The sequence below is a fragment of the Hippopotamus amphibius genome, chromosome 5 (genome assembly GCF_030028045.1).
Source record: "Hippopotamus amphibius kiboko isolate mHipAmp2 chromosome 5, mHipAmp2.hap2, whole genome shotgun sequence".
In the NCBI taxonomy this organism is placed as follows: Eukaryota; Metazoa; Chordata; class Mammalia; order Artiodactyla; family Hippopotamidae; genus Hippopotamus; species Hippopotamus amphibius.
In genome coordinates, this window is record NC_080190.1 from 64,826,250 (window position 1) to 64,853,936 (window position 27,687).

A 27,687-nucleotide genomic window follows, 5' to 3' on the forward strand; every position below is an offset into this window, starting at 1 on the left:
TGTCTCTGAATCCTGCCTCCATCCTTGCCTAGCTTTGGGCAACTTATATAACCTCTCTACTTCCACATCCACATCTGTAGAATGGGAATAAGAGTGGCTACGCCATGAGGTAAGGACTCCGTGAGCTCCCACAGTGGAAGCATGGCATGGAGCACATAGGAAGCTCTCAATAACAACAAAACATCAAATTATTATTATCACCAGAGAAATGAATTATTTACTTTGTTTCATTGACAAATGATTGACAGGAATACTCTTCTCCATTTCCCCATCTCTAGTAAGGACATAAAAGGAGTAAGTAACTTTCATCTGTCCTTATTAAGTGACATGGAGAGACGTGTGACCTAGTGGGACCCAGGGCCCGGAGCCCTGGGTTCTGGCTCCAACCCTGTCTCCAGGTTTGAGGCTCAGGCAAGGACTCAGTCTCTCAGGCCCCTGTCAACTCCCTTACCCACCTCTAGCCTCATCACCACCTTACGGTTGGTCACCCGAAGTTGGGGTGACAAAGATCTGTGTAGGACCTGTCCATCACAGAAACCTGGGCAGGGACCCAGGGGGCCCACTTCCAGCCCAGCTTTGTTTCCACAAGCTGCAAGGGACACCTACACCTATACAGTCACTGTCCCACCTCAGGTCAGGAGTTAGAGTTTACCTCCCCCTTCGGGAAATTCCAATATATGAAAAGAAGCTAAAGGATCTCAGAAAGTACATGATATTCAGAGACAACATAATCTGGCTCTCTGACAAACTCCTACTTATCCTCTAAGGTCCCAAACAAATAGCCCCCATCTATAGACCAGGTTACTCCTACCACCGTCCCCTCCATAGGTCTACCCCTTCCACCCCCTTTTGCACATTCTAAGCTACCACAGCATTTAATACATTTAGATGTAGTTAGACATCTACTTACTTGGTTTTCTCTCTGTAAAATTACCTTCCCTGAAAACAAAGACCCTGGTCTCAATCACCAGTATTTTACCAAATATACTACGAGCCAATTACACAAACTGGGCTAAGGGCTTTTCCTACCTGCAGTGTGATAGCTCTCACAATAACCCCACAAGGGCAAATACTGTTGCCCATCTTATAGATAAGAAAACTGAGCTCCATATAGGTTAAGTTCCTTCCAAAGTTGTAGAGCTAGCAAACAGTAGAGTCTGTTTTTCCTACCCTGCCTGTCCAAGCCAGCTGAAAATCCCTGGGGCCTGCTCCAGGGCTGTTCAACAAATGTTTGCGTTCATTTCAAACAATCAGTGCATCAAAGCACAGTGGATCACATTTGGGCTTTGAAGGATAGGCAGAATAGAGTTAGGCTGAGAGAAGAAAGAAAACACACCCCAATACTAGTTAGAACAGTACAGTGTGTGTTTTAGAAAGAAAAGAGAGAGACACAGACACATGCTCAGAGGCACTGGATCAGCCCCTTGGCAGACAGGAGGATTCATGTGGAGGAATTCCAGAAGATAAGTGGAGAAAGGTAGGTTGAGGCCAGATGGAGAAAAGCCTTGACTACCCAGCTAAGGAAGCTGAACTTCTAGGCATTTCAATGACACGGCCATCCCTGACACTCCAGAGGCCTTCCTTGACCCTAGGAGTCACCTGGTACCATCTGACTTCTAACCTCACTCCATCCTCCTGCCCAAACTCTCGGGCTCTAGGATCACCTCCCCAGGGCACAGCGGGAGGGCTGAGGGGCGGGGCTGGGAGAAGGGGCATGGGGGGTGGAGCAGCACTGAAGGTCAGTGAGGTGGGCACGCACCCCTAACGGAGGTGCTGGAGCAGAGCTGCTGGGCACAGACACAGGCAAACACGTTTGAGCAAATTGGAACGCCATAAAAGTCTATTACAGCAAATCAAACAGCAGTCAGCATGACAGCCATTAGCCTGAAATGAATACACAGGGACTTAATGAGGTCTGTCGAGGCTGGCTTGGTGAATTAAGTTGCCAATTCTAGCAGGATTTCCCTTTTCTTTACGGACTTGAAAGCATCCACGCTGCCTTGTTAGGGCTTCGACAAGTGAATTGCAGGGCCTTTCACCCTTATAAAATGGATAATTACATGTAGAACAGCTTAGTGAGGGGAGAGGGGTGGGCAGGAGGGGAACCGAGAACAAACAAACACAAACACACCTGCCTGGCTTAGGTAGCGGCTTTCAGAGGGAGAGGGGGCAGGGCTGGGTGGGCAGGGGGTGGTCTCCTGGGAAAGGGGCTTCTCCCAGGAAAGGGGCAGTGCCTGGTCTTGACCTGCCTCCCATCTGCTCCTATTCCAGGCCCGAGGACATGGGTCCCCATGGGTGATGTCTCTAGGGAGCTTCTGACAGGCTGAAAGTTCTCGAAGATGGGCTACCTCCGCATGTCTCAGAAACCCTCTGATAGGGAGGGCCACAGATGTTATCCTCCAGGGCTTGCTGTCACCATGGAGTTAAAAATGCAGCTTCCTGGGCCAGCTCTCCTCAAACTACTGATTCAGAATTGCAGGGGCCTGGGAATATGCATCTTAACTAGTCCCCCAGGAAATTCTGATGGGGTATGTTTGGGAGCCTCTGATTCATCACCTCTCCAACACTCAGTAGTAGATGGCTTCTGAAACATGGGGTTCCCCTGTTTCTGCTTGCATAACTTCAGAGATGGGGAGCTCAGTACATCCTCCGCAGGGCAGGGGAAGAGGCTGTGGGGTGGGTCTCATTACAAAGTTCTTCCGTATATAGACCTGGAATTTACCTCCCTGTAACTTGTTCCCCACACCTATCCCTGGGTTTTGGGCACGACAGACCCAAACATTATCAGGGTCCCTAGGGCTGGGGGGAGTGGAGGTTGGGAAGGTTAGGGATGGCGTGCAGGTGGCTGGGACGACCAAAAGAGGAGCTGAGTGCATGCAGGCAGCCAGTGGAGATCTTTGTCAGCCCTCAAGGAATAATGAATTACTGGAGGAAAAGAAAGGAGCCACTCCTGCTGGGATTCCTCCTCAGATCACGGCATGTCAGTCCTGGAGGGGGCCTGACCCAACTCCCCAGTTTAACAGCTGTGGGAGTTGAAGCCAGCAGAGGGGCAGCATCAGGTCTAAAGCCTCACCCAGCCAGTTGTTGTCACAGTCAAGACTAGAACCCAGATGTCTTGACCTCTAGTCTCCCTCTTCCCACCATACAACACAGGAGCTCTGCTGCTCACCTTGGGGAGCTTCTCCTGGAAACCCACCTCCTCCTGGAAGTCTGTTGAGATTTCTCTGTTCACTCTGGGAACCCCTCAAGAGCAATGCCTCACAGGGTCTGCAGCACCCGCTGTTTCTCTGGTTTGCATTCTCACCCAATTCACATCAGAGGGCCTCTTCCACTGAATCATGCTTCTCAAGGGTGAGGGCCTGGGGTTTCCAGGGTGACCTCAATGTGAGCAGGAGACCCCTAGCTGAATTCTGGGCCAGGACCAGCATACTCTTTGCTGGTACTCCAGCTGGGGCCTGAGCCAGGCAGCTAAGCTCTAGCTCAGGTGACCACCCCAGGCCAGGGCTGGTCAGTGCCAAGCCACCTCAGGCCAGGAGTGGCCAGGCCTCCATCCAGCTGACACCATATCCCCACTGGCCACACGGAGCATCCCTGAGCATGGCATCAAGTATCAGGCTACTGAAGTGACCCAGGGAGGTGTACATGTGAGCGAGTAAACCACACGGGCCTTCCTCCAAGGACTGTGTGTCCTTCCAGCGGGCCCCTCTCAGCCCAACCTCTCCTCATCAGATGGGCAGGAGGCAGGCCATTTTATTCCACCTGTCCTCTGCTTTTATTAGCTAAGCAGGACTATGGCCCAGAGAGGTTAAGTGACATGCCCAAATGGGCCCAGCAATCTGGGAACAGAGCAGAGGCTAGGCCTGGGGTCTCTGGCCTCTGGTTCTAGCTCCCCTCATTATACATTCCTCTGGTCTCCCAGGTCTCTGTGCAGTGAGAGCTTGGCACAGCGCCAAGCCCACAACAGACACTCAATAAATATTTGTTAAATAAATGAATGACTAAAGAGGCTCTCTCCTTGGAGGCAGAGGCCTTTGGAGAATCCCGGGGGATTCCAACAGGGCGGTGTTGGAGGTCACATCTTCTCCGGGCAAGGGAGAGAGGAAAAGCCTGGCCCTGGCCCAAGGGCCGGGGAGCAGGGATGTGACCCCTCATCCCCTTGCCGTTGCCGCCGCCTGCTGCCCCCCGTGAGGGAAGGCAGAGGGCAGCCATGCCTGCCAGGACGGCAGCTGAGCCATGGGTCCAAGGCTCATTAACTCCAGGCCATGCCCTTGGTTTCTGAGCCCGGGCCTGGAGTGCAGGCTGGCACGTAGAGACCCTTAATTAAATTAGGGAGACTTCCACATGAGCAGGGGCCCAGAGCCAAGCTGCAGTCCTGGGCACGCCAGCCCCAGCTCAGGGCACCGTGTCCCCATGCTTGGGACTGCAGGCCCTCTCTCCCTGTGTCCCACCTGATCAGGGGACGGGCATGGGCACCTCTGGTGTGTGCCCACCTGCACATTGGTCCCACTGCACTCTGTCTGGCACAAGCATAGGACCCTTGGCTCACAGCTGAGTAAGGAGGGCTAGCAAAAGGAACTTGGGGCATGAGATCAGGTTCCTTCATCCTTGAGGAGTCTGAGGCTGCCCTGGGAATCAGGAGGCTCAAAGTCAAAGCTGTGTGACCTTGGGCAAGTCACTCTCCTTTACTGTGCCTCACTTTTCTCACCTATAAACTGAATAGGTATTTTCTAACGCTCTTTCAGTTTCCTGATCCAGTGACCTATAACATAAAGGGGCTAGAACGCCGATGCCATGTTGCCAGCCTGCCTCTCCCGGGTGGATTCAGTCTCCCATCATTCCCATCCCAACCCTTTACTGCCGCTGCCCAACCCAGAGCCCTGAGGGCAAGCCTGAGGGGCACTCAGTTAGAAGCTCTTTACCCGCCACCTTCAAGGTCTTTGAATCACTAACTGCCAACCCAGAAGACTGCCATCAGCCACCGGGGAGAGGGACAGCAAGCAGTGAGAACCCTGGGGCCATCAGGAGCCAGCAGCCAGCTCATTAACGAACCGTCTGTAATGCAATAATTTGTGCTTCTCAATTACCAGCAATGGCTTGGTTCTACACACATGCACTCATGCAAACACACTCAAAGTACACAGACGACCCAAAGGAGCTGAGGGCCGGCGAGCCAGCAGGCCGAGCAAAGGGTTCGAGAAAGAAAGCTCTTTCTAGGCACTGCATGCCCCCTGTGGCCTGGGGGGCCTGTTCTGGCCAAATCTGGGAGGCCCGGGGTTAGGTCTGCCAACCCACCCGCCCAAGACCCGCATTGGCTATGAATGGAGAAAACGAGATGCAACCTGCCCTTCCCAACCTCTGTCCTGTCCCTGACTCCAGTTGGAGTTGGGGGCCTCATCCAAGGCAGGCCCTCTCTCAGGCATGAGGCTCCCATCAACCGGCTCTCCCCAACCGGTGCAGGACCCCTCAGAGGTGCCAGCTCGGTCACCAACTGCCCAGCGCTGGTGCCTGGGCTGAGGTGTGGGCAGGAGAGGAGGAGCTGGAGCTGCCCTATCCCCAGCATGAGCCTACTCCCAGGGGGCCCCAGAGTGGCAGGCCCCCCGTGTTCCGCGCGTGTGGCCCTGGGGGCTCCTACCTCAGGGATGCGGACACTGTAGGGCTGATTATGAAATGTGGGTGCGTTGTCATTCACGTCCCCGACCTGGATGTTCACCTTCCGTGTGATCACCTGGCAAGGTAAGGGTGGGGAGTTAGCAACGGCATCAGCCTCCGGCCTGTTCCCACCCAAGGGCACAGGAACCTGCCTCCCAGGGCAGCAGGGGCCTCTGGGCACACTCACCCCCTGGTGGTCGCTGACAGAGAACTCCACTGTGAACTCCGACTTGGTCTGAAAGAAAACAGAGGGAGGGAGGAAGACAGAGTCAGAAAGGTGAGCTGCGGTCCTGAGTCCGGAGCCCTACGCGGGGTGGAGACCCTCCAGCATTACCCCAGGAGCTGGTCTGGGACTGGGTATCTGAAGGCTTCCCTAAAAAATAAACATTGACTTTCGGGTTGGGGAAGTAGGTTCAAAATATGGACCCTTCCCATAAAAAGGCAACAGATTAGAAGTCAAAAACCTTGGGTTCTAATCTGGGCTCTGTCTCTAAATTGCTGGGGGATCTTGAGCAAATCACCTCCAGGGCCACTTCAATGTGAGAAGAAAGCAGGAGTTGGTAAGAGTTTGTTCAAACTCTTACCTTAATTTGCTAAGGGCTACTGCCATCAATTCCTGTGTCTCTGGAAAATGTTCTTTGGGGGAACATTTGTTGGGAGGAGGTAGACTTGTACGCCCCGTGGAGCCACTATTCTACAGGCGATGAACACAAGGTCACTGTCCCTCTTGCCTATCCAATGTTGTCCTTTACTTGGAGACACCCCAACCAGACACCCAGATACCAGCACTGGCCCTGGAAGAGGGACACCATTCAGGCAGGAAGATACTGCTTCAGGGTCAGAAGACAATAATGTGTGCTCCTGCCTCCCCAGGAAAGGATGGGGGCAGAGGTCGTGGCGGGTCTTACCTCTCTGTCCAGAGGCTGCCGGAGCCATACCACGCCCGTGTCAGGCTCCACGGCAAAGAAGCGGGAGGCCTCCTCCCCAGACACGCCGAACACCAAGGGGTCATTGTCCATGTCTCGGGCCAGCAACTGGGTCACAGAGGAACCTGAAATAGCCGCAGGAGAAAGCAGAGGGCAGAAACAGGAGATTAGTGCATTCTTCAGTGCCTTACTCAGGTGGCCTAGTCCCCATGGGGAACAGCTGCCCAGCAAACCGCCAGCAGGGCAGTGACTACCGTGAGACCCCTGGGCTTCTTTGGCTCTGTCCCAGGTTCCTTGCCTCCTCCCAACCACTTGTCACAGTGTGTAACAGGGAACTGTCATTCACCACTTACTGTGACTTCTGCCTGTCCTCTTTTCTTAATTTTAACTTAGAGAAGGGGTTCTCCAAGTGGCTCAGCTGAGCGCAAGCCCCCAGCCCTTCAATTCTCACGTTCCAAGATGGGCACAATACTCAGCCCTAGCCACTCGGAGCACTCCATCTCCCTGGTCACAGTGATTGGTTCAAGGATGAGCATGTGACCCAAACTAGCCAATCAAAGCCAACCCTGGGACTTCTGCCGGAACAGCTGGGAAAGAAGCGCTCCCCTTCCACCCGGGTTGCTAAATGGGTCCTGCTGGCAGCCATCTTTGACACCACAGGAAGAGCCTGCCTGAGGATGAGGCCAACAAGGAAGAAAACAGAGCCACATGGTGCATGGAGAGAGATTCCTGGCGATTTGAGGGTCTGCAGTCAACTGTACCCGATATTAGCTCCATCCTCTGGACTGCTCGGCTATATGAGTTAATAAATCACCCCCTCCTTTTTTTTTTTTTTTTTTTTTTCGGTTTTGCCTAAGTTGAGCTGAATTTCGGTTTTGCCTAAGTAAGTTGAGTTGGATTTCTGCAAATGGAAACAATATTTTCTAATTCAGAAAATTTTATAAAACCTGGCATTACATTCAACAGAGATTAGGTGCTGGCCTCGTGGTAAGCACTGGAGTACACAGGGGTTAGGAAGACACAGAGCAGCCTCAAGGAACTCCAGGCTAGAACTGGGTGACAAAGTCTAGCTCCTGTCCACAATTAGAGGACAGAGGTGTTGCCTTCACCAAGAAGCAAAGCCCTGGCCAGAGGCCACCCTGGGCATCAGGATGCCTGGCCTGTAGCCCTGCTTAAGAAGTCCTAGAGCAGGGCATCTTCTCCTGGGGTCCACAGCACCCCCACAGGTGGGCTTCAGGTAGGGTGATCAACCATCCTGGTTTGTCTAGGATGGAGGCATTTCCCAGGATATGTGCCAAAACCAGAACGTCCCAGGCAACTGGATCAGTTGGTCACCTTAGCTTCAAGAGGTCCTTAAACCCCTAGGAACTGTGCAAAATGTTCTGAGTGTACAGTGTGTCAGTTTCTACAGAGAAGGTCTACAGTCTCCAACTGATCCTCAAGGAGTAGTTAGGTTAGAACCATGGCCTTCGGCAAATCACTTTGTTTAAAGCCTCAATTTACCCTCTAAAATGAGACGGACACTCTCTCTTCCCTACATACCGACTCTCATATTTACTGAATAGCTATGAAGATCTATTAATAGCTAAGGAAGGAAGGATTCTAAACTCTGGGAATTTTATCTAGAAAAGAATGCCAATGAGCTTTTCTTTTCTTTTCCTAAAGAATAGGGTAGCCATTAAATGGCTCTAAGACAACTAGTTATCCATTTTAATTTTTATTTATTTATTTTTGGCCGTGTTGGGTCTTCATTGCTGTGTGCAGGCTTTCTCTAGATGCGGTGAGTGGGGGCTACTCTTTGTTGTGGTGCACGGGCTTCTCATTGTGGTGGCTTCTCTTGTTGCAAAGCACGGGCTCTATGCTCGTGGGCTTCAGTAGTTGTGGCATGTGGGCTCAGTAGTTGTGGCTCACAGCCTCTGCAGTGCAGGCTCAGTAGTTGTGGCACATGGGCTTAGTTGCCCTGCAGCATGTGGGATCTTCCTGGACCAGGGCTCGAACCTGTGTCCCCTGCATTGGCAGGAGGATTCTTAACCACGGTGCCACCAGGGAAGTCCCCCAACGAGCTTTTCTAAGTCAACTTCTAAAAGACAATTCTAACATGACAATGAGAGCTAACAGTTTGGTGTGGTAACCACATTCTAGACTCTGGACTAAGGGATTTCTGTGTACTACAGCTCAGTCCTTCCTGTTATTCTCCCCACTTAATGATAAAGTAACAGAGCGATTAAGCAATTTCCCATGGCCACACAATTAGCAAATGGCAGAGCTGGACTTCAAAGCCCAGGCATTCTGCCACAGTGCCCACACTTGTTTCCACAACCTTACAAATCTCGACACTTGATATGTGAACTCAAAATTCAGGATTTCCATGCATGACCCTATCAGGCCCTAAGTGGAGGCCCAATACTTAGAAAAGGAAGATACTGGACAATCACTGGGCTCTTACGATATGCCAGACACGGTGCTAGCCCATTCACATGGGTTCTCTCATTAAATCCTCTCAGCAACTCTGTTTGGTAGTCATTATTCTATCTATGATACAGATTAGGCAGCTGAGGCTCAGAAAGGCAAAGTAGACTCTCCAAAGTCACACAGCAGCGTAGGACATGGAAGCATCCAAGGTGATGAGAGGAGGTGAGAAGCAGGAGAAGGGGGAGTGAAATCATGGAACAGAGACCTTTCGGGGAGCCTGACCTTCCCATTTTAAAGATGGAGAAACTGAAGGCATTTAGCAATTTGCCCAAAGTACAACTGTGAGCAACAGAGTCAGGGCTTAAGCCCAAGCTTCCAGACTCCCAGCACAGTGCTCTCTCCTAGATGAGGAAGGAAGAGGTATGTGAAGTCACGGATTAAACTGAGTACATCTCCCCGAAGCAGCTGTGTTGCTCAGTGACAAGCGACTATTTTACAGTAAAATAAATGGGACTATAATGGGAGTATAATATAACATTTAATTCACTTTTTAAAGACACAATCTAAAGCTGTAAAAGAATTTCTCGCCTCCCCCTGACTTCCAGGGACACACACTTCCTTTCTGATATCCGCAGGGGTCCTTCAGTGTCAAAGTTTGAGGAACACTGAGCTACTTCCCAAGGCCTTGGGGAGATCCCACCTGAGGAAACCAAGGCCCACGGGGGCCCTGCTTGTCCACAGTACATCAGTGAGTCCATGGCGGCCCCCTGGACTGGAAACCTCACCTGCCAACCTCTTTCGGGGCCCGGCCCAGGTGGAGAATATTGGGCCGAGCTCCCGGATGGCCGATGGGATTCTGGAAAGGCCACACTGGCCCTCTAGCCAAGGTCACACAACTTGGCCCAGTATCCCAAATGGCTCTCTCAGGCCCGATGCTCAGGCTCTCCTAAGAAGGGGGGCGCTGGGCAGGACAGGGATGGGGCCATCAGCTGCTGTCACCCACCCTGTAATTTCCTGGACTTTTATCCATTTTCCCCTCAATTATGTGCTGCTCAAAATGGTCCTTTTCGACTTCCTCACGAGCTCCTGCTTGCTCACGCCTTCTTTGTGTCCCAGGTAATTGCTAGCGACCTTCTCTAAGTGTACTAATTAAAGGTGCCAATTTAATATTATATTTAAGATAAGACGCCCCGCAATTTTCCCACTGGGCACATATTCCCCCGCCCAGCTGTCCTGCCATTCTGTAGAAGCTGGGCTTGGCTTTGGCTTCTCCAGGACACAGGGCTCATTTCCCCCTCAGGGAAGCTTCCAGCAACCTCTGTTTGCACCATTCAGACAGGAATGAAGCCAAGCTGTGGGGCCCAACTCCCGCCCGCTGCCCCCAGAAGCAGCCCCTCAGGAGAACCATCCCAGCTGTGCGATTCTTGGATACACAAACCACACTCTGGATTTGTTTCTCACCTGGGAAACAGTAGTCCCTGCAACTCAGGATGTGCAATACCTGGAGCTCTTTTTTTTTTTTTAATTGTGATAAAATATACATTACATAAAATGTATCATTTTAACCAATTCAGTGGCATGTGGTACATTCACAATGCGGTTAAGCATCACCACTACCTGTTTCCAGAACATTTTCATCACCCCTAAAGGAAACGCACACTCATCAGCCTTCCTCCCCGTGCCCTCCTCCCCCAGCCCCTGGCCACTGCTAATCCACTGCCTATCTCTACAGATTTGCCTGTTCCGGATATTTCATATAAACAGAATCACACAGTAAGTGCTGGCTTTTTCCACTCGGCATAATGTTTTCAAGTATCATCCATTTGTAACGTGTATTAGTATTTAACTCCTTTTTATGACTGAGTAATACTCCATCGTGTGGGTATGCTATATTTTGGTTACCCACATCATCAGCAGATGAACACTTGGGTCGTTTCCCCTTCTGGCTACTGTGAATAACGCTGCTATGAACACCTGCGGACAAGTTGTTGTCTGAACACCTGTTTTCAATTTTGGGGGGAGGGGGGCATATTTACCTAGGAGTGGAATTGCTGGGTCCTATAGAAACTCTATGTTAAGCTTTTTGAGGAACCACCAGATTGTTTTCCATAGTGATCACACCATTGACATTTCTGCCAACAATGGATGAGGCCTGGAGTTCTTCTCAGTGGTAAGAAGGATAATCAGTGTTTCACAGGGGCTGAGCACTCCCTGCATGGTGGAGAGATGGGAGCTCAGCAGCCCTCCGTAGCTGATGCTGTTGGTACTCTGCCCGCTACGCCTCAGCACATCCCATTGTCACACACACCAGCCCGACCTCCAACTGCCAGGCCTGAGGGGCTCTGGCCGTCAGAGACTGCCCCACCCTTACACAGGACAGGCCAGTAGTGCCAGGGAACTAACGCCCCTGGTAGCAGCACTCAATGAATGACTGATGGAAGATGGCAGATAAAGAGTTGGTAGATACATGCCCCAGCTCTCTCGCCCCTCTGGGGGGTAACCCACAGGCCGTGTTCCACACTTGCTCTCGGAGCTCCCCCATGGGATTCATCTCCACTTGCCCACAGAGGTGATGTGGTTGATGAAGCATCTTTACGGCTTCCTTCCCTTCCCACTCTCACATCCTCACTGGCCGACCTGTGTTTCCTGGAATTTCCTCCCCAATAAACTATTTGCGCTTGAATCCTCATCACGAGGCCTGCTTCTGCTTCATAAGACCCCCTAAGGCTGCAGGATTAGGATCGCCCAGTGTGCTTGTTACAATACAGATTCCCAAGCCCTGCTGCCTTGATTGGCCTTGGGGAGCCCAGAGTGTAAACGTTTAAACTGCAGCTTCCATTCTCCCTGCAAGAGACTCTGACACACAGCCAGGTTTAGAAGTCCTGAGACTGGTTTATAGCAGGGTGATATTCAAATATTTAACAACGGGCACAGTACAGGCATCAACCAATCAGAAAGGATGCTGGCCATAAACAACCGGACCAGTGAGTACTGCCTGTAAGTCAGCCTGGTTTATGGCTCACATTTTAGATGCAGAGAAAAGCTCCTCTGGCCCCAGGATGATTTAAAGGCTCAGTCTTAGGGCTCTCAGCTCAATCAGTGCTGCTAGAGGACTCTTTGCTCTTGGCCTCCCCTACTCTCATGGGAAGGGTAACCCAGAGAGGCTGGCCTCTCCACCCTCTGCCCACCCAATCCAGGTCAGGGCCCAGCCTAACCTCCTGGGTGGAACATGGACTTTAAAGAACTTAAATCACTGTACACCTATTTTCATAGCAAGATTAGTCACAGTGGCCAAAATGTGGTAGCAACCCAAGTGTCCATCAAAGGAAGAATGGATAAATAAAATGTGGCATATACATTCAATGGAAATTATTTAGCCTTAAAAAAGGAAGGAAATTCTGACACATGCTACAACATGGATGAAACCTGAGGACATTGTGCTTAAGTCTATGCTGATTAGCCAGTCACCAAAAGACAAACACTAGTATTATTTCACTTACACGATGTACCGAGAGTAGTCAAATTCACAGAGACAGAATGGAGAAGGGTGGCTGCCAGGGGCTGTGGAGAGGGAGGGATGGCAGTTGTTGTTTAATAGGTTCAGTGTTAGTTCTAAAGATGAAAAGCATTCTGGAGATCGGTTGCACAACAGTGTGAATGTACTTAGCACTCTATACACCTAAAAATAGTTAAGATGGTAAATTTTAGGTTATGCATATTTTACCACAATTTAAACATTTAAAAACCAGAACTTAAATCAGATCACATCTAAGGCCCTAGTGACCTGACCTTAGACAATCCTCCCACTGCGTCTCACAAAGGGGTCCCTGGGCTCACCCCCCTCTGCCATGGTCTTCTTTCTGATCCTGAACGTTCTGTGGCTGCCTCAGGGCCTTTGCCCTGGTCATGTCTTCTGCCAGGAATGTACCAATCCTAGGTCACTACATGCTACTCATTCACCTCCTGGGCCATGAATAATGAAAGGCCTTCCTCAAATACGCCATCATACAGATAGCGTCTATCTAAGGAGATGTCGCATCACTCTGTGCCCTCACACCCCAAGTTACTGTCTTCACAGCCCCTCCCTCCTCTGAAATGATCTGTTTATTCACTGGATCTGCTGCCTGCCTGCCCCAACCCCCTCTCTGACACACACACACACACACACACACATACACACACACACACACACACACACTCGTGTTAGCTCCATGGGGGCAGCAACCTGGCCTGTCGTGTTCCCTGATGTATCCCTAAGCCTGATGTGAGGCTGGCATCCTGGAGGCACTCAGTAAATAATCATTGGGTAAATAAATGAATGCTGCCAACTGCCTAGAAGTGTTGGGGGAAGATAGCTCCTAAAAGTCTTGAAGATCTCTGAGCCACGACAAGAGGAGAGAGTACAGCAAGCTAACTCTTAATTATGTACACTAATGGTTAGGAAAAAGCATGGATAATCAAAACCTACCAATGCCCAAACCAGAAGTACTTGCATTTGGATGCAGGTGGAATCATACTGGGGCACTGGCTGGTGGTCCATTCTCTCAGGAACAACCCTGTACCCCATCCTGTGGCCATGTACTCTACCCCGGGGGTTGTTAGGGGCAATACACCTTATTCTTGGGGCCAAGTACTCTATCCTGGCACCTAGGTACCCCATCCTGGGGCCATGTACCCCATCTTAGGGTCAATTACCCTATCCTGGGGCCATGCACCCCATTCTGCATAGTGTACCCCATCTTGGGGGCCATGTGCCCCATCCCTGGCAGTGTACCCTATCCTAGGGCCCAAGTACCCCGTCCTCAGGCAGTGAACCCTGTCCTGGAGGCCAGGAACACCAGTGGGAGTGGGGATCTGCTCAGCAGGCTGCAAATGCCCTTCCCTGGGAGGCACAGGGCTGGTGACACATCCCCCACGGTGGCCTCAGCCCCTCAGCAGCAGGCCACATCTGCTTTCCAGGCAAGGGGTAGACAATCACAGCTTCCTGTGCAGCCCTGCTGGGCCCATGCTGATCGCTGAGATGACTGTTACTGCTATTATTGTTATTTGCACTGAGGGGCGAGGCCTGGGACTGGCATGTCACACACTGCTGGGGAGCTGTGAGTCTTTACCTGCTAGACCAGGCGGGGCCAGAAACTCAGGCAGGGCAGTGGCAGGCTGCTAGGCCTTTTATTTTATTTTTATGTTTTGGATGGGGGAAGGATGAAAGCTATGTTCCCCAAACACAGAGAGGGTGCTACAGAATGAAGACAGGCTAAGGAGAGTACACCGTCTTCCTCATTACAGGAGCATCTTCTTAAGGCAAACCTTTGATTGTGCCACACCCTACTCAGACACCTCTCAGAGTTCACACAGAATTAAAACCTAATCCCTCACTGAATGGCCAATGCTCCTCCCAACCTGTCCTCAACCCCCTGGCTGGTCACGTTTCCACCACATCCTCTGGGCTCAGCCCAAAACACTGCTGTCATCCCTCAACACTGGGGCCTCACCTTTTCCGACACCTGGGCTGCTGCTGTTCCTTCAACCTGGAGAGCCCTTCCTCCTCTTACTGCCTCTCAAATCCTGGTCACCCTAAAATGCACACCTCAAATGCCACCTGCATCATAAACATCTCCCTGATTCGTTGTCTGTACCTCTGCACAGCAGGAAGCGGGCATCACCTCTTGAAGCTAGAGGCTGATGTTCTGGGACACACTTGGCAAATCTTCCCACCTCTCCATGATTAACTATCATTCCTCTCTTGGGACCTAGGAGCTGGCCCATTCGTTCCCCTACCTAAGCAGACGTTACTAACCAATCATAGCTCCCTTTTCTGTTGAGTCTATATTCAGCTTCAGAATCCTTCACAACACTGGGTTCCACACAGCCACTACTAATCAATCCTCAAAGGCATGTGAGAGTAAACCCTTTGTAATCTGTGACCTAAAAGGGCTTCACACCAGCCCTGATCTGTCCCTTCTCAACCAGGGGCCAAAGATCTAGCAGTCTGCTCCTATCAGGCTCAGGGCAGTTAGGAGGGAGAGAATCAGACTTAGAGTCTACAGTTGAGCTTAGAACCAAGGACTAATTACAGCGGAAATGAGAACCAAAAAAAGTGCCTTCTCCTTTTACAGAGAGAGGAGCAAGGGTCCCAGCTGGAAGACGGCTGCTTGACAGAGGGCTGTGTATGGGTGAGTGGCTGAGCGAGGAGTAGCAGATGGCAGGCCGCCAACCCCAGATTACAGGCCCGGGGTTATGCCCAGGTCTTTCTGAGAATAACCACTCCCCGCTCCCCACAGCCAAGGGCCCGCTGCACAAGTCCCATCCCCTTTAGGAGGGAATTCATCCCCCCCCCACCCCTGGTCTGGAGGGACCTAGCTGCTCTGGCTTTGGTCTCTGTCAGAGCCAGGGGCTCCTGCCCTCCCCCTCTCCCCTGAGATGAGTCCCCCAGAGCCAGGGCTGGCCTTGGAGGCTGCAATCTCATTTTTCTCCCCTCTGGGATCAGACAGGCCAGTTAAGTGCCTTGATTCCTGGGGATAATCTCATTTGTCTTAGGTTTCCCCTCCCCCCTCTCCTGCCATCAGTCAGGCTCCTTCCCTCTAATGCCCTGGGGTCCTGAACTTGGTTTGACCTCCGGGGAGCCAACTTTGGGGGTTATTTTGTGGTCCTGGGCCCTACCTACTCCACAGTGAGATGTGAGGCGGCCCCCTCTCTCCAAGCCTACCCTGCACTGGCGGATGCCCTCACGTTCATGAGAACACCCTTGTCCAGATAAAGGAATTGTCTCTGTCTCCAAAGCCCACAGGCCTTCCTCACATCCTCTCTCTCCTACAGCTCCGTCCACTCAGCATAGATGCCGTGAACTGCCTGCGGGAAGGAAACTAGCATTCAGTTAGCACCTACTGTTTTCCAGGCACTATGCTCAATGGTTTTTGTTCATTCTCTGTCATCTATTTCTCACAATGGCCCCACAGAGAGGAGTCAGCATCCCCATGACACAGACGAGAAAACTGAGGCTCATAGGGGTAAACTAACCTACCTAAGGTCACACAGCTGGGAGGTGGCAAAGCAAGGATTTGAACCCAAGTCTGTCTGACTCAGAAGTCACGTTCCCTCCACCACCATCATAGCTTTTACCATAAAGCCTTTTACTAAGCCCCAATCTGAGGCTTCCCTCTCCTTGCTCCACAAAGACTGACCCCCAGGGAGACCCCCAGGCCCCCTCCATGTTTTAGGCTGCTCTGGATTGCTTGGCTAGCCTGAAGGTGAGCACCCTTGAGGCAGGGACTGTGGGGGCCCCCTCCACCACGCCCTCCACAGCCCATCACCAGCCAAGAAGATGGCGAGTCCCTTCTGAGAGTCAGAGAAGGGGCCGCTGGCTCATCTGGGCACACAGGTGGTCTGATGGCTAAGGGGACAGGCTAATTCAGCAGAACAGAAAGAGACGTTAAACAGAGCAGGACGATATAAGCTCAGAGGCTTTGGCGGCGGGGAAGAGTCGGAGCTACGTGTTGTTGTTATTTTAAAGCAATAAAACACAAGAGGAAAGATCAGACATTAAATATTTGAGGGACCTGGCCCTGAGTCTCAGAATCCCAGAGCTGTCCTGCTTCTGGCACAACCGTGATAGAGTCATCATTGCCAAGGGCTGCCTGGCCTGGCAGTAGACACCAACGTGCTCTAAGCCCCTATAACCTTACGCGTCACAGAGAGGTTGTTACCTGCCTAAAGTCACACAGCTCACACAAGGCAGAGCTGGGATTGTTAACCCTTCTAATTCCCATGTGGCAACTATAGTCCTGCATTCATTCACTCGGCAAACATTGCCTGAGCACCTGCTCTGTCCTGGGCACTGCTCTAGGCACTGGAGATACCACAGTGAACAAAGCAGACAGAAGTCCCTGCCGTCCCAGAGCCGACAGTCCAGTGGACACGCCTACATACCCCTGACGCCACACGCTCTTTCTGGCCTTTCACAGGCACATGTGGGAAGTGTGAGCATTGGTCTGGGGTCTGGCCACAGCCTAGATGGAGGAAGAACTGAGTTTCTACCCTTCCCTCTGGTTCACGGGCTGTGACCCTCAGGATGAACACCTGGCAAGGAGGGGACTCGGGGCACAGGATCGAAGGAGACAGAAGAAGTTTCAAGAGGAAGGCAGCCTCAGTGAAATCCCTTTATTGCGACAGAGAGAAGCAGCAGGGCTTAGAGCTACCAAGGCTGACACTGGATGGCGCTCAGCCACGACTTCCTGTGTGACCACGGGCCAGTCATTCACCTCTCTGAGCCTCCCTTTCCCCACTGACACTATGAAGGGGCTGACATCCATGGCCAAAGCACAGAGGCCCTCGGGGAGAATTGAATCCAACTTGGCAAGTGGGTCTCGGCTCAGGTGCCAGGCTGGTTCCCAGGTCATGGTTTCGTGGGCATAATGTGGTGAAGGGTTTCGAGGCTGCACCTCGGTTCAGGGGCAAAGGACGCTGTGACCCATTAAAGACACGTGGCATGAGTAGGGGAAGGGGTAGCAGTACACGTGCCACATGTTCACACTCTTGATGAGGCCAGCCAGGCAAAGGAGAGGGAGCAGGGCTGGGCAGCTCAGCAGTGTGTCCACAGTCACCCATCCAACAGCTACAGGTGGCAGAGCTGAGACTCAGGTGGGTCCTGGGCTCCCCAATATTCTTTCCACTACACCACATTAAGGTCCTGTCCAGCTAAAGCATCTACGGTATTGTGATTCTATTTGCCACGCACTATGTCCGAGGCCCTGTGGAAGACAGAAGGGCGTAGATGACCCAGCCCCGCAGGCATGGCTCTCCAACCTGGTTGAAACACTCCAGAAAGAGCCTGACTCGTTAGGGCTGACAGCCCGGGTCCAGGGTAGGCTGGATATTCTCTCCTGCTCAAGAATAGCAGACTGAGCATGAAATAGCCATGAATAAAGGGGCTCCGGAATATTCTGTTTGACCTTCCTGAGTCCTTGCTGCAGTTCCCCAGCCCACGGGGGCTGAAGTCCTGTCACAGGGGCCGGGAAAGCCAAGTAGTAGTTACCAGATTTAATAACAGTGATAATAGTGGGGTGGGTATTTTTTTCCCCTTCTCCTGAAACTTTTCAATTCATTGAACTGTTCAATTAACTTTACAAAAGGAAATGTGGAAAAATGATGGCAAATTGAACTTGACATTATCATTAAAATAAACAGAGCACTGCCAGCCCTTAAAGGCTCAGGAGAGATTATCCAAACACTTGCAGGCACATGCTGACTCCTCCCCGCTCCGAGCGACCCTGGTGCTCCCCTCCGGCCTCGCACGCACCCCGTCGACACTCACAGTCCCCCAGCTCAGAATGAGCCACGCTGCTGTCACCCATCAGCACAGCCTCCCAGTGAGAGCAGCGATAGTGAAGCCAGGCTCTGCTAACAGGCTGCATCTCCAGGGTGTCCCTTCCCTCTCCTGCAAATGAGGGGGTATTTCAGTCCAGTGGATCTTCGTCCAGGCTACATGTCAGAATCACCTGTGGCATTTTTGCAACTCCAGATGCTAAGCTGTACCCTCCAGACCAAGTGTGTCAGAGTTTCTGGGGAAGGGACTCAAGCCTCAGAATTCTCAAAAAACAAAATCCCCAGATAATTCCAAAAGGCAGCCAAAGTTGAATCAAGATCTAGATGATCCCTGAGATTCCTTCAATCTCCAGGACTAATCCAAGAAACTATGATGTAGGAAAACCTATAGGTCAGTGGTCCCCAAACTTGTCAGCCCACTGGAATCACCTGCAGCTTTCAAACACTCCCCATGCCTGTGTCCTACACCCCAAGGCCATGATTGATTGGGCTGGGGTACAGCTAGGCTTTGGAAAGGTCTAAATCCCCAGGTGATGCTAACGTGCTGGCGAGATTGGGAATGACTACTCTAGGTGGTGGTTTCACTTGGCGAACAGGGAAGCCGACTTCCCGATGACCCTCCTCCAGGGGACTCCACAGCCTCAAACGTGGGTCTTTGGTTACATCAGTGCCCCCAGACACATTCTGCTCAGGCCAATTCCACAGGTGGGGCAGAGGAAGAAAAAACTGTTTGCTCTGATGCCACTTCCCGTGTTCAACATTTCCCAAGTACCAATATTAAAAAAAGAAATTCATGGCTTTAAAGCAGGGAACCCTGACCCGACTCCATATTAGCGTCACCTAGGGAGCTTCTAAAAATAAGGATGCCCCAGCCCTACTCCCTAAGGGTTCTGTTTTAATTAACTGGTCTAGTCCAGGGCCCCGACATCAGTATTTTGCTATAATTCCCCAAGTGATTCCAGCGTGCAGCCAAATAGAGAATGACTGGGTTAGAGTACAGCTTCTCAGACTGGAACCTTCAGCAGCATCACGAGGAGGGCTTGTTTAAGATGCAGTTTCATAGGCCCCTGCCAGAGTTTCTGGTTCAGAATCTGCATTTCTCACAAGGTCCCAGGTGATGCTAAGGCTGCTGGTCTGGAACCATCACCTTGAGAACCACAGGGTTAGAACTTCCATGGGCCTTGGTCCTAGTCATTCAAAACTCTTTTCAAGGGGAATTCAGACCTTAGGGCCAGTTTCAGAATCTCATCCTTTCCTGTGACCTCAAACCTCAGGGGCTGCCTCTTTTCACCTCTCAATAGCAGGAAGGGAGAGTACGAAACTAAGGAAGGTGCAAGCAAAAAGCAGGTGAGAAAGACGCCTTTCCCCTTACCCCTGCTCCCCCTCCCGCTGCAAAGGAGGCCAGAAAAGTCCCTCCAGGAATCACTTCTTCTTTGAGGAGACTCATAATTACCCACAATGATCACAGCACCATTCATTTTGCCCTAAAATTAATACATCACGTTGAGAATGATATCGCACTAATTTATCACAAGATTTATGAAACTTGTACTTTTTCTAATGAGATTTATGCAAATGCTGTTCTTGCCACTGTTTGTGTTTTTAAAAGTTTTGACAGGGAAGTGGGGTCCAGCCCAGCTGGCAGAGGCCCTGTCCCTACTTAGGGGCTGGTGGGGTAGGGCTCCGTGCTGGTTCCTGACCTTGGAGGGTCCAGGTGAGCAAGCCTTCCCACGTGGCTCACCCCTTGTTCCATCTCTCCCAGGTACGCCTTTATTCATCTGGGGCCAGTCCTCTTAGCGGGCTCACCTGCCGCCTCGGGTGAGGCAGTTATAGGTGGTGGGCTCATAATCAGAGGCCTCCCAGGCCCTTGGTCTCTAAGAACAACTGTGGGGTAACAGCATCCACTAGCAAGGGCGTGAGACGAGAGGCACGCAGGACTCAAAATTTAAGGTGGCACTCCCTCTCAGCACTGACCCTGTACTTGCACGAGTCTCAGAGCGTCCCCCCGATTTCTGTAACCTGGGCACCTCGCTTGTCTCATCCTTGTCCCGGCCTTGCCATTAGACACCATTCAATGAGCACCTACTGTCTGACGGGCACTCTGTAAGCACGTCACAGGCACAATCTCATTTACTACCTACCACAAACCTGTGAGAAAGGTATTCCCATACTCAAATGGGGAGACTGGGCCTCAGAGAGGTTTAGCAACTTGCCCAAGATCACACAGCTAAAAAGAGGTGGAGTCAGAATCCAAATCCAGGACCAGCTGACCATGAAAACAGTGTTCTTATTTAATACTGGCACCAAAAGATTCACAGGGGCTTGTCCTCTGCTGGGGGTTTAGTAGCACTCCATATATCTAAGGGTCATATCCCACAAATTCACATATCCATACCATAGATGAAAAGCAGGAAATTAGCCCCAAACATCTTTGAGCAGCTAAAAGTGATGGTACAAAATCCATGTACCAAGTTTCAAGCCTATTATGAGAAAGAGAGATATGGTCAGGTCTTCACTCAGAGCCTGTTTACTCTTACTTTACATACAATTATAATCAGACTGGTTCTTTGTTTTTCAATTCATAGACATATCAAGCAGGTACATGAACAAGATGAAGAAGCAATTATCAACAGCTTCTGCTGCTTACAAAAGGGAAAGATCAAAACTCTCGGAAAAGTGAAAACTTAAAATACTCTAAGTCCCTTCACTAGTTCTTGTCAATGACGATGCATCGTCACAGAGTGCTATTCATGGTGATGCGCTCAGTGATGTGCCCAGAAAGTGTTGAATGATGTCATCCCTATGTAAGGTGGCAGGTGCATATAAAATATATCTTATAAATATTCCATGCAAGTCATTATAATTAAAAAAAGATTTTGTGCTTAAAGGAATGCTTCCCACAGTGTAATTCACGAATCATTAATTCCCTAGGAGGCTAATGGATACACCATGAGAAAGCATTCCTTGGACGCGAAGGTCTAGGGAACACTGCATTAAAAAAATTTAAATAGGTTTCTTTCCTGCAGGACATCTCAGAGCCTTTATTACATTAACATGCATTGTGAAGCTCCATGAGGTGGTAGAGAAGATATAGCTTTCCCCAAATTTATTTGGCCAAGAAAACCTTTCTTCCAAGAGCATCTCAAAGGACGTCAGTGGTTTAGGAAATAATAATTGGAGAAACATTGTGCCAGAAAGTTTTCTGGCTGGTTTTACTTCAGGCATATCTTTTCTTGGGGTGGGTGATGAGTGGGTGGATGGATGGATGGATAAGCAAAAGAACAAATGAATAAAGGAAGAAATAAACGAGTAAGCTGTTCTCATCCAAGGAGCCTCTCAGAACCTGTGTCACGGAGGGGAACACATGAGTACAGAGCTTGAGACAGCTCCTCTAGATGATTCCGCATGTCTCCCTGCCAGGTTATAAATCACTGCTTCAGGGATAGGGAACCTGGGCCTCCTTAGTTGGGTGGCAGGTGAACTGCTTCTCACTCAGGCCAAATTCTGCCCACCTGACACCTGAGATAATCATCATACCAAGTCTAAATATGTGCACGATACCCAGCACTTAGCAAGCGCTTTCCTGGCCATTCGTTCCAAGTCCACACCACCACACCCCCAGGCAGGGGGCTGTCCAGGGGCCACAGACTCTCTTAACAGGGAAGAAACTATGGTTCAGTGCAGCTGAGTGGTGAGTCCAGAGTCCAGAGCGGGCTCCTGGAATTGGGGTCAGAGGCCCAGGTCCCGCTCCCGGCCCCATCTGTGTAATCTAAGCAAATCTTGCCACCTCACTGGCCTTGTTCCTGCTTTAGAAGCCTGTGGCAAGGGCCAGGCCAGACCACAGAAGATGAAGCACTTCATAAATGCCAGACATCCTATAGAGGCTTTGATTCCCTCACAGCAGACCCCAACCAAAGCACTCTGCACCCTGAGTCCTAACGCGTGGCTGATTTTCCGGTCTGATTCTCCCACCTGAGAGTGAGCAGGCCTGAGGGCAGGGACTGTGACCCTGTTCCCTGCTGGATCCCCAGATCCTTGTCCAGTGCCTGGCACAGAACAGGCCCTTGGTCAGCGTCTACTGAGCAAATGAGTGAATGGATGAATCAGTGAATGAAGGGACACATCGCTGTGTAAACATTAGGGGATCTGGTCCTAGAGTTTGCAGGAGTGTGGTTCTTGTAATGCTAAAAGCCATGCTAAGAACTTCATCCCCAGTCTCTACCAGACACATCCCAAGGAGTGTCCTGCTGCCTTTGAGGAGCAGAGAAAAGAGAGTAAGAGCCAGACAGCTTTCCCAGTGCCTACCTGCCTGGGGACTGCCTGGCTGGGAGGATATCCTTTAATTGGGTATGTTTATCTTTTAATTAGGCAGAGGGCAAACTCCTGGAGTCCTTGGAGGTCTTCTTCCCATTGGAATCAAGATTCTTCCTCCCAGAGAAAGACACTGGAACTCACCAAAAAAGACAGCCCACATCCAGAGACAAAGGAGAAGCCACAATGAGACGGTAGGAGGGGCACAATCACGTTAAAATCAAATCCCATAAATGCTGGGTGGGTGTCTCACAAACTGGAGAACAGTTATACTGCAGAAGTCCACCCACTAAAGTAAGGGTTCTGAGCCCCATGTCAGGCTTCCCAACCTGGGAGTCCAGCAACGAGAGGAGGAATCCCCAGAGGACCAAACTCTGAAAGCCAGCAGGATTTGATTGCAGGACCTCCACAGGACTGGGGGAAACAGACTCCACTCTTGGAGGGCGCACAAAAAGGTGTGCTCACCAGGATCCAGGGGAAGGAGCAGTGACACCATAGGAGACTGAACCAGACCTACCTGCTGGTTTTGGGGGGTTGCCTGCAGAGGTGGGGGGCAGCTGTGGCTCACCGAGGAGACAGGGGCACTGGCAGCAGGGGTTCTGGGAAGTGCTCTTTGGTGTGAGCCCTCCCAGAGTCTGCCATTAGCCCCACCAAAGAGCCTATAAGCTCCAGTGCTAGGTAGCCTCAGGCCAAACAACCAACAAGGTGTGAACACAGCTCCACCCATTAGCAGACAAGCAGATTAAAGTTTTACTGAGCTCTGCCCACCAAATTGGATTAAAGTCTTACTGAGCTCCGCCCACCCAGCCCTACCCACCATCAGTCCCTCCCATCAGGAAGCAGGCATGAGCCTCCTAGACAGCTTCCTCCACAAGAGGGCAGACAGCAGAATCAAGCAGTATCAGCAGTATTTCATCTTGTGGAACTGAAAACCACAGCCACTGAAGGACAGAGAAAATGAAAAGGCAGAGGACTTTGTACCAGATGAAGGGACAGGATAAAACCCCCCAAAAAAAACTAAATGAAGTGGAGATAGGCATCCTTACAGAAAAAGAATTCAGAATTAATGATAGTGAAGATGATCTAGGACTTTGAAAAAAGACTGGATGCAAAGATCAAAAAGTTAACCAAAGACCTAGAAGAAGTAAAGAGCAAACAAACAGAGATATGCAACACAATAACTGAAATGAAACATACACTAGAAGGAACCAATAGCAGATTAACTGAGGCAGAAGGGCGAACAAGTGACCTGGAAGACAGAATGGTGATAATTACTGATGCAGAAAAGAATAAGGAAAAAAGAATGAAAAGAACTGAAGACAGCCTAAGAGACCTTTGGGACAATGTTAAACGCACCAACATTCACATTAAAGGGGTCCCAGAAGGAGACGAGAGAGAGAAAAGACCTGAGAAAATACTGGAAGAGATTATAGTTGAAAACTTCCCTAACATGGGAAAGGAAATAGCTACCCAAGTCCAGGAAGTGCAGAGAGTCCCAGGCAGGATAAACCCAAGGAGAAACACGCCAAGACACATAGTAATCAAATTGACAAAAATTAAAGACAAAAATTATTAAAAGCAACAAGGGAAAAATGACAAGTAACATACAAGGGAACTCCCATAAGGGTAACAGCTGATTTCTCAGCAGAAACTCTGTAAGCCGGAAGGGGGTGGCACAATATATCTAAAGTGATGAAACAGAAGAACCTACAACCAAGAATACTCTACCCAGCAAGGATCTCATTCAGATTCGATGGAGAAATCAAAAGCTTTACAGACAAGCAAAGCTAAGAGAATTCAGCACCACCAAGCCTGCCCTACAACAAATGCTAAAGGAACTTCTCTAAGCAGGAAACACAAGAGAAGAAAAGGACCTGCAAAAACAAACCCCAAACAATTAAGAAGATGGTAATAGGAACATACATATTGATAATTACCTTGAATGTAAATGGACTAAATGCCCCAACCAAAAGACACAGACTGGCTGAATGGATACAATAACAAGACCCATATACATGCTGTCTACAAGAGACCCACTTCAGACCTAGGGACACATACAGACTGAAAGTGAGGGGATGGAAAAAGATATTCCATGCAAATGAAAATCAAAAGAAAGCTGGAGTAGCGATACTCGTATCAGATAAAATAGACTTTAAAATAAAAAATGTTACAAGAGACAAGAAAGGACATTACATAAAGATCAAGGGATCCATCCAAGAAGAGGAGATAACAATTATAAATATATATGCACCCAGTATAGGAGCACCTCAATACATAAGGCAAATGCTAACAACTGTGAAAGAGGAAATGCAAGGCAGAAATAGAGACACAGATGTAGAGAACAAACACATGGACACCAAGTGGTTGAAAGCGGGGAGGGTTGGGGGGGAATGAACTGGGAGATTGGGATACCAAATTGTACACTCTAAATATATGCTGTTTATTGTCTGTTAACTGTATCTCAATAAGAGTTCTTAAAAAGAAAAACTCTTCCTCCCAGTCTCCTGTGGACAGAGCTGGAAGCTCTCGGGCCTCACATGATGGAAATGGTGGACACTGGTGGACGAGAGGTGGGAACAAGTAAGTGAAGAGTTGAGGGTGGGCTGCAGAGGGGTCCCCTGGCAAGTTAGCCAAGGCACTGCCCAGCGACTGGTTACCTACACACCTCTGCACCCACACTTCTCCCCCCATGGCTTTCAGTGCCCCCATTCTCTGAACATCAGGGTGTTAATTCACTTCTGGAAACTTGTGGGCAAGACTCTGGCCTCTCTCTCCTCTCTCTCTCTCTCTCTCTCTGGTTAGGTCTTCCCTCTTAAATGGATTTCTGAAACCTGCTGGTGCTTCAAGAAGCCTAGAAAGGGAGGCAGAGGACATGTATTTCATCTCCTCTAGGTCCCTCTGTCCTTCACTGCAACAGGGCCTGAGGCTGGGCGGCCAGGGCACAGAGGACCATCTCCCCACCAGAGCAGACCAGAGGGCGTGGCAGGATGTCAGCGACAGTGTCCCACCACCCACCAGGCAGATGCAGGAGGCACTGGCTGCCTTCCCAACCCCACCTCACCGAGGCCAACGTGGCACTTTGGGAAGCTGTGCACGGTGGGGCAAAGAACCCCTGAGTGCGGGGCCCTGACCTGCCGTGCTCCCATGGAGAAGGGGGTCCAGCGGGAATCACAGAATGTCAGAGCTGGACAGAACCTCAGACACCATGAAGTGCCCTGAGGCTACTTTACAGGGACACGGAGACCTAGGGGTGGGAGGGGGCTAGTCGAGGTTCCCTATACAGTGGTGGAGTTAGGGCTAAAATCCTGCTCTCTTCTGTCACAGTTCAGTGCTCTTTTACCTCAACTTTGCCGTACCCCCTTCCTCCCGCAAATTGTACAGAATATATCAAGACAACCTCAGAAGGGAGATCAGCTCGGTGCTCTGTGAAGACCTAAAGGGGTGGGATAGGGAGGGTGGGAGGGAGGCTCAAGAGAGAGGGGATGTGGGGATATATGTATACATATAGCTGATTCACTTTGTTGTACAGCAGAAACTAACACAATACTGTAAAGCAACTGTACTCCAATAAAGATTAAAAAAAAAAAAAGACAACCTCAGAGAACAAAATGTGATGTTTCTACTTGCATCACAAATGAAGGGCATAGACTGTGAAGCTAGTTCAGGTTATTAAAAAAAATAACCGACTCCTCCAAGAGCAAGTCAGTCACATTAACCACCATCACTATGGTTCAAAGCCCTTACATGGTAAACAGGTGCTGAGGCTCAGGTCAAGTTTGGAGGGTGGTATTTTGTTGGACTTCAACTACGTGCCCCAAACTGTGCAAGTCTGTTTATTGGACTGGGGAACCTCGAGGTGACTGTATTTCCTGGGGTGTGCAAAGGCAGGGAGCTGGTAAGTGAGGGGTGCTGGATGGAAGGTAGCATTGGGGGAGAAGTCTAAAGGTGCCCGAGTGAGCTGCAGCCAGGCCACATGGCACACAGCAGTGCCCTCTCAGAGGCTCAGCTTGGACCAGAAATACTAAGTGAGGGAAGAAACCCAGAGAGGCTATCTGATGCCCTGGGGCCATTTACTGAACCAGGTAAACCTGAGTTATCATTGTCAGAGCTCCCAGGGCTCAGAGAAGAGGAGAAAAAAGGCTAGGGTCCACATGCCCCATTGAAGATAAGGTGTCTAAAAGAAAACTATCCCCACCAAAGCAGGGACCCCACACCCTTAGTGTAAGAGTGAACTAGAAATAACTCTGTACCCCCACATAAACCAGGAGCTTAAAAAAAATGCCTCTCTGAAATCATGATGATGAAAGGGGTATGCAGCCCTCAAGGACTCATGACCACAAGATGGCCCTCAGATGCACTTATAGTCCAAGTTCACCTTGTCTGGGTGTCCAAAAATCTGTAAGCAAAAAGGTTTTATTTAAAATGGTCCTAGACAAGTAGTAAGCCTAAGTGCTTAATAAAAACAAATACAAATCCTCTCTGTAGTGACCCACCTAAAGGTCTCAGGTCTCAAAGAATCCCTCCCCTCACCCTGCCAACCAAATGAGGATCTCACAGTCAAAATCAACACACACACACTAAACACTCCAACTGAAAACATGAAGAAAAACAGCATAATCAGACCTCAAATACTTCACATACTGGAATTATCAGGCATAGAATATAAAATGTTTACTATGTTTTAAGAACCAGGAGAGAGCCTTGCCAATAGGAACAAGCGCAAGCAAATTTAAAGAAGGGATCAAATAGAGCTCGTAGAAATCAAAATATGATCATTAAAATCTCAAAAGCATTGGTTTCATTGAAGCTTAGACATGGCTGAAAACAAGTGGTGAATTGAAAGATAAAATTGATGAAATTATCCAGGATGTAGCACAGAGAGTCAGAGATGGAAGATATAACCAAGAGGCTAAGAAGCACAGAGGATAAAATTAAAAGGTCTAACCTATATTTAACTAAGATTCCAGAAGCAAAGAATGGACAGAAGCAATATTTGAAGAGATTATGTTTCAGAATTGACTGAAGACTCCAATTTATAGATTCAGGAAGCCCAATGAAACCCAATCAG

At 50.0% G+C, this 27,687-nt stretch overlaps 1 protein-coding gene across 1 annotated transcript in view; it reads right to left on the bottom strand.

Moving 5' to 3' along the window:
- LOC130853933 (cadherin-23-like) overlaps positions 1-27,687 on the bottom strand; it is a 429,317-nt gene that overhangs the window by 292,056 nt on the left and 109,574 nt on the right. The window contains exons 7-9 of the mRNA XM_057736393.1: positions 6,558-6,700; positions 5,837-5,884; positions 5,633-5,725 (exon numbers count right to left, since the gene is read on the bottom strand). Of these exons, the coding sequence (XP_057592376.1) occupies positions 5,633-5,725; positions 5,837-5,884; positions 6,558-6,700 (284 nt within the window). The remainder of the gene's footprint in view (positions 1-5,632; positions 5,726-5,836; positions 5,885-6,557; positions 6,701-27,687) is intronic.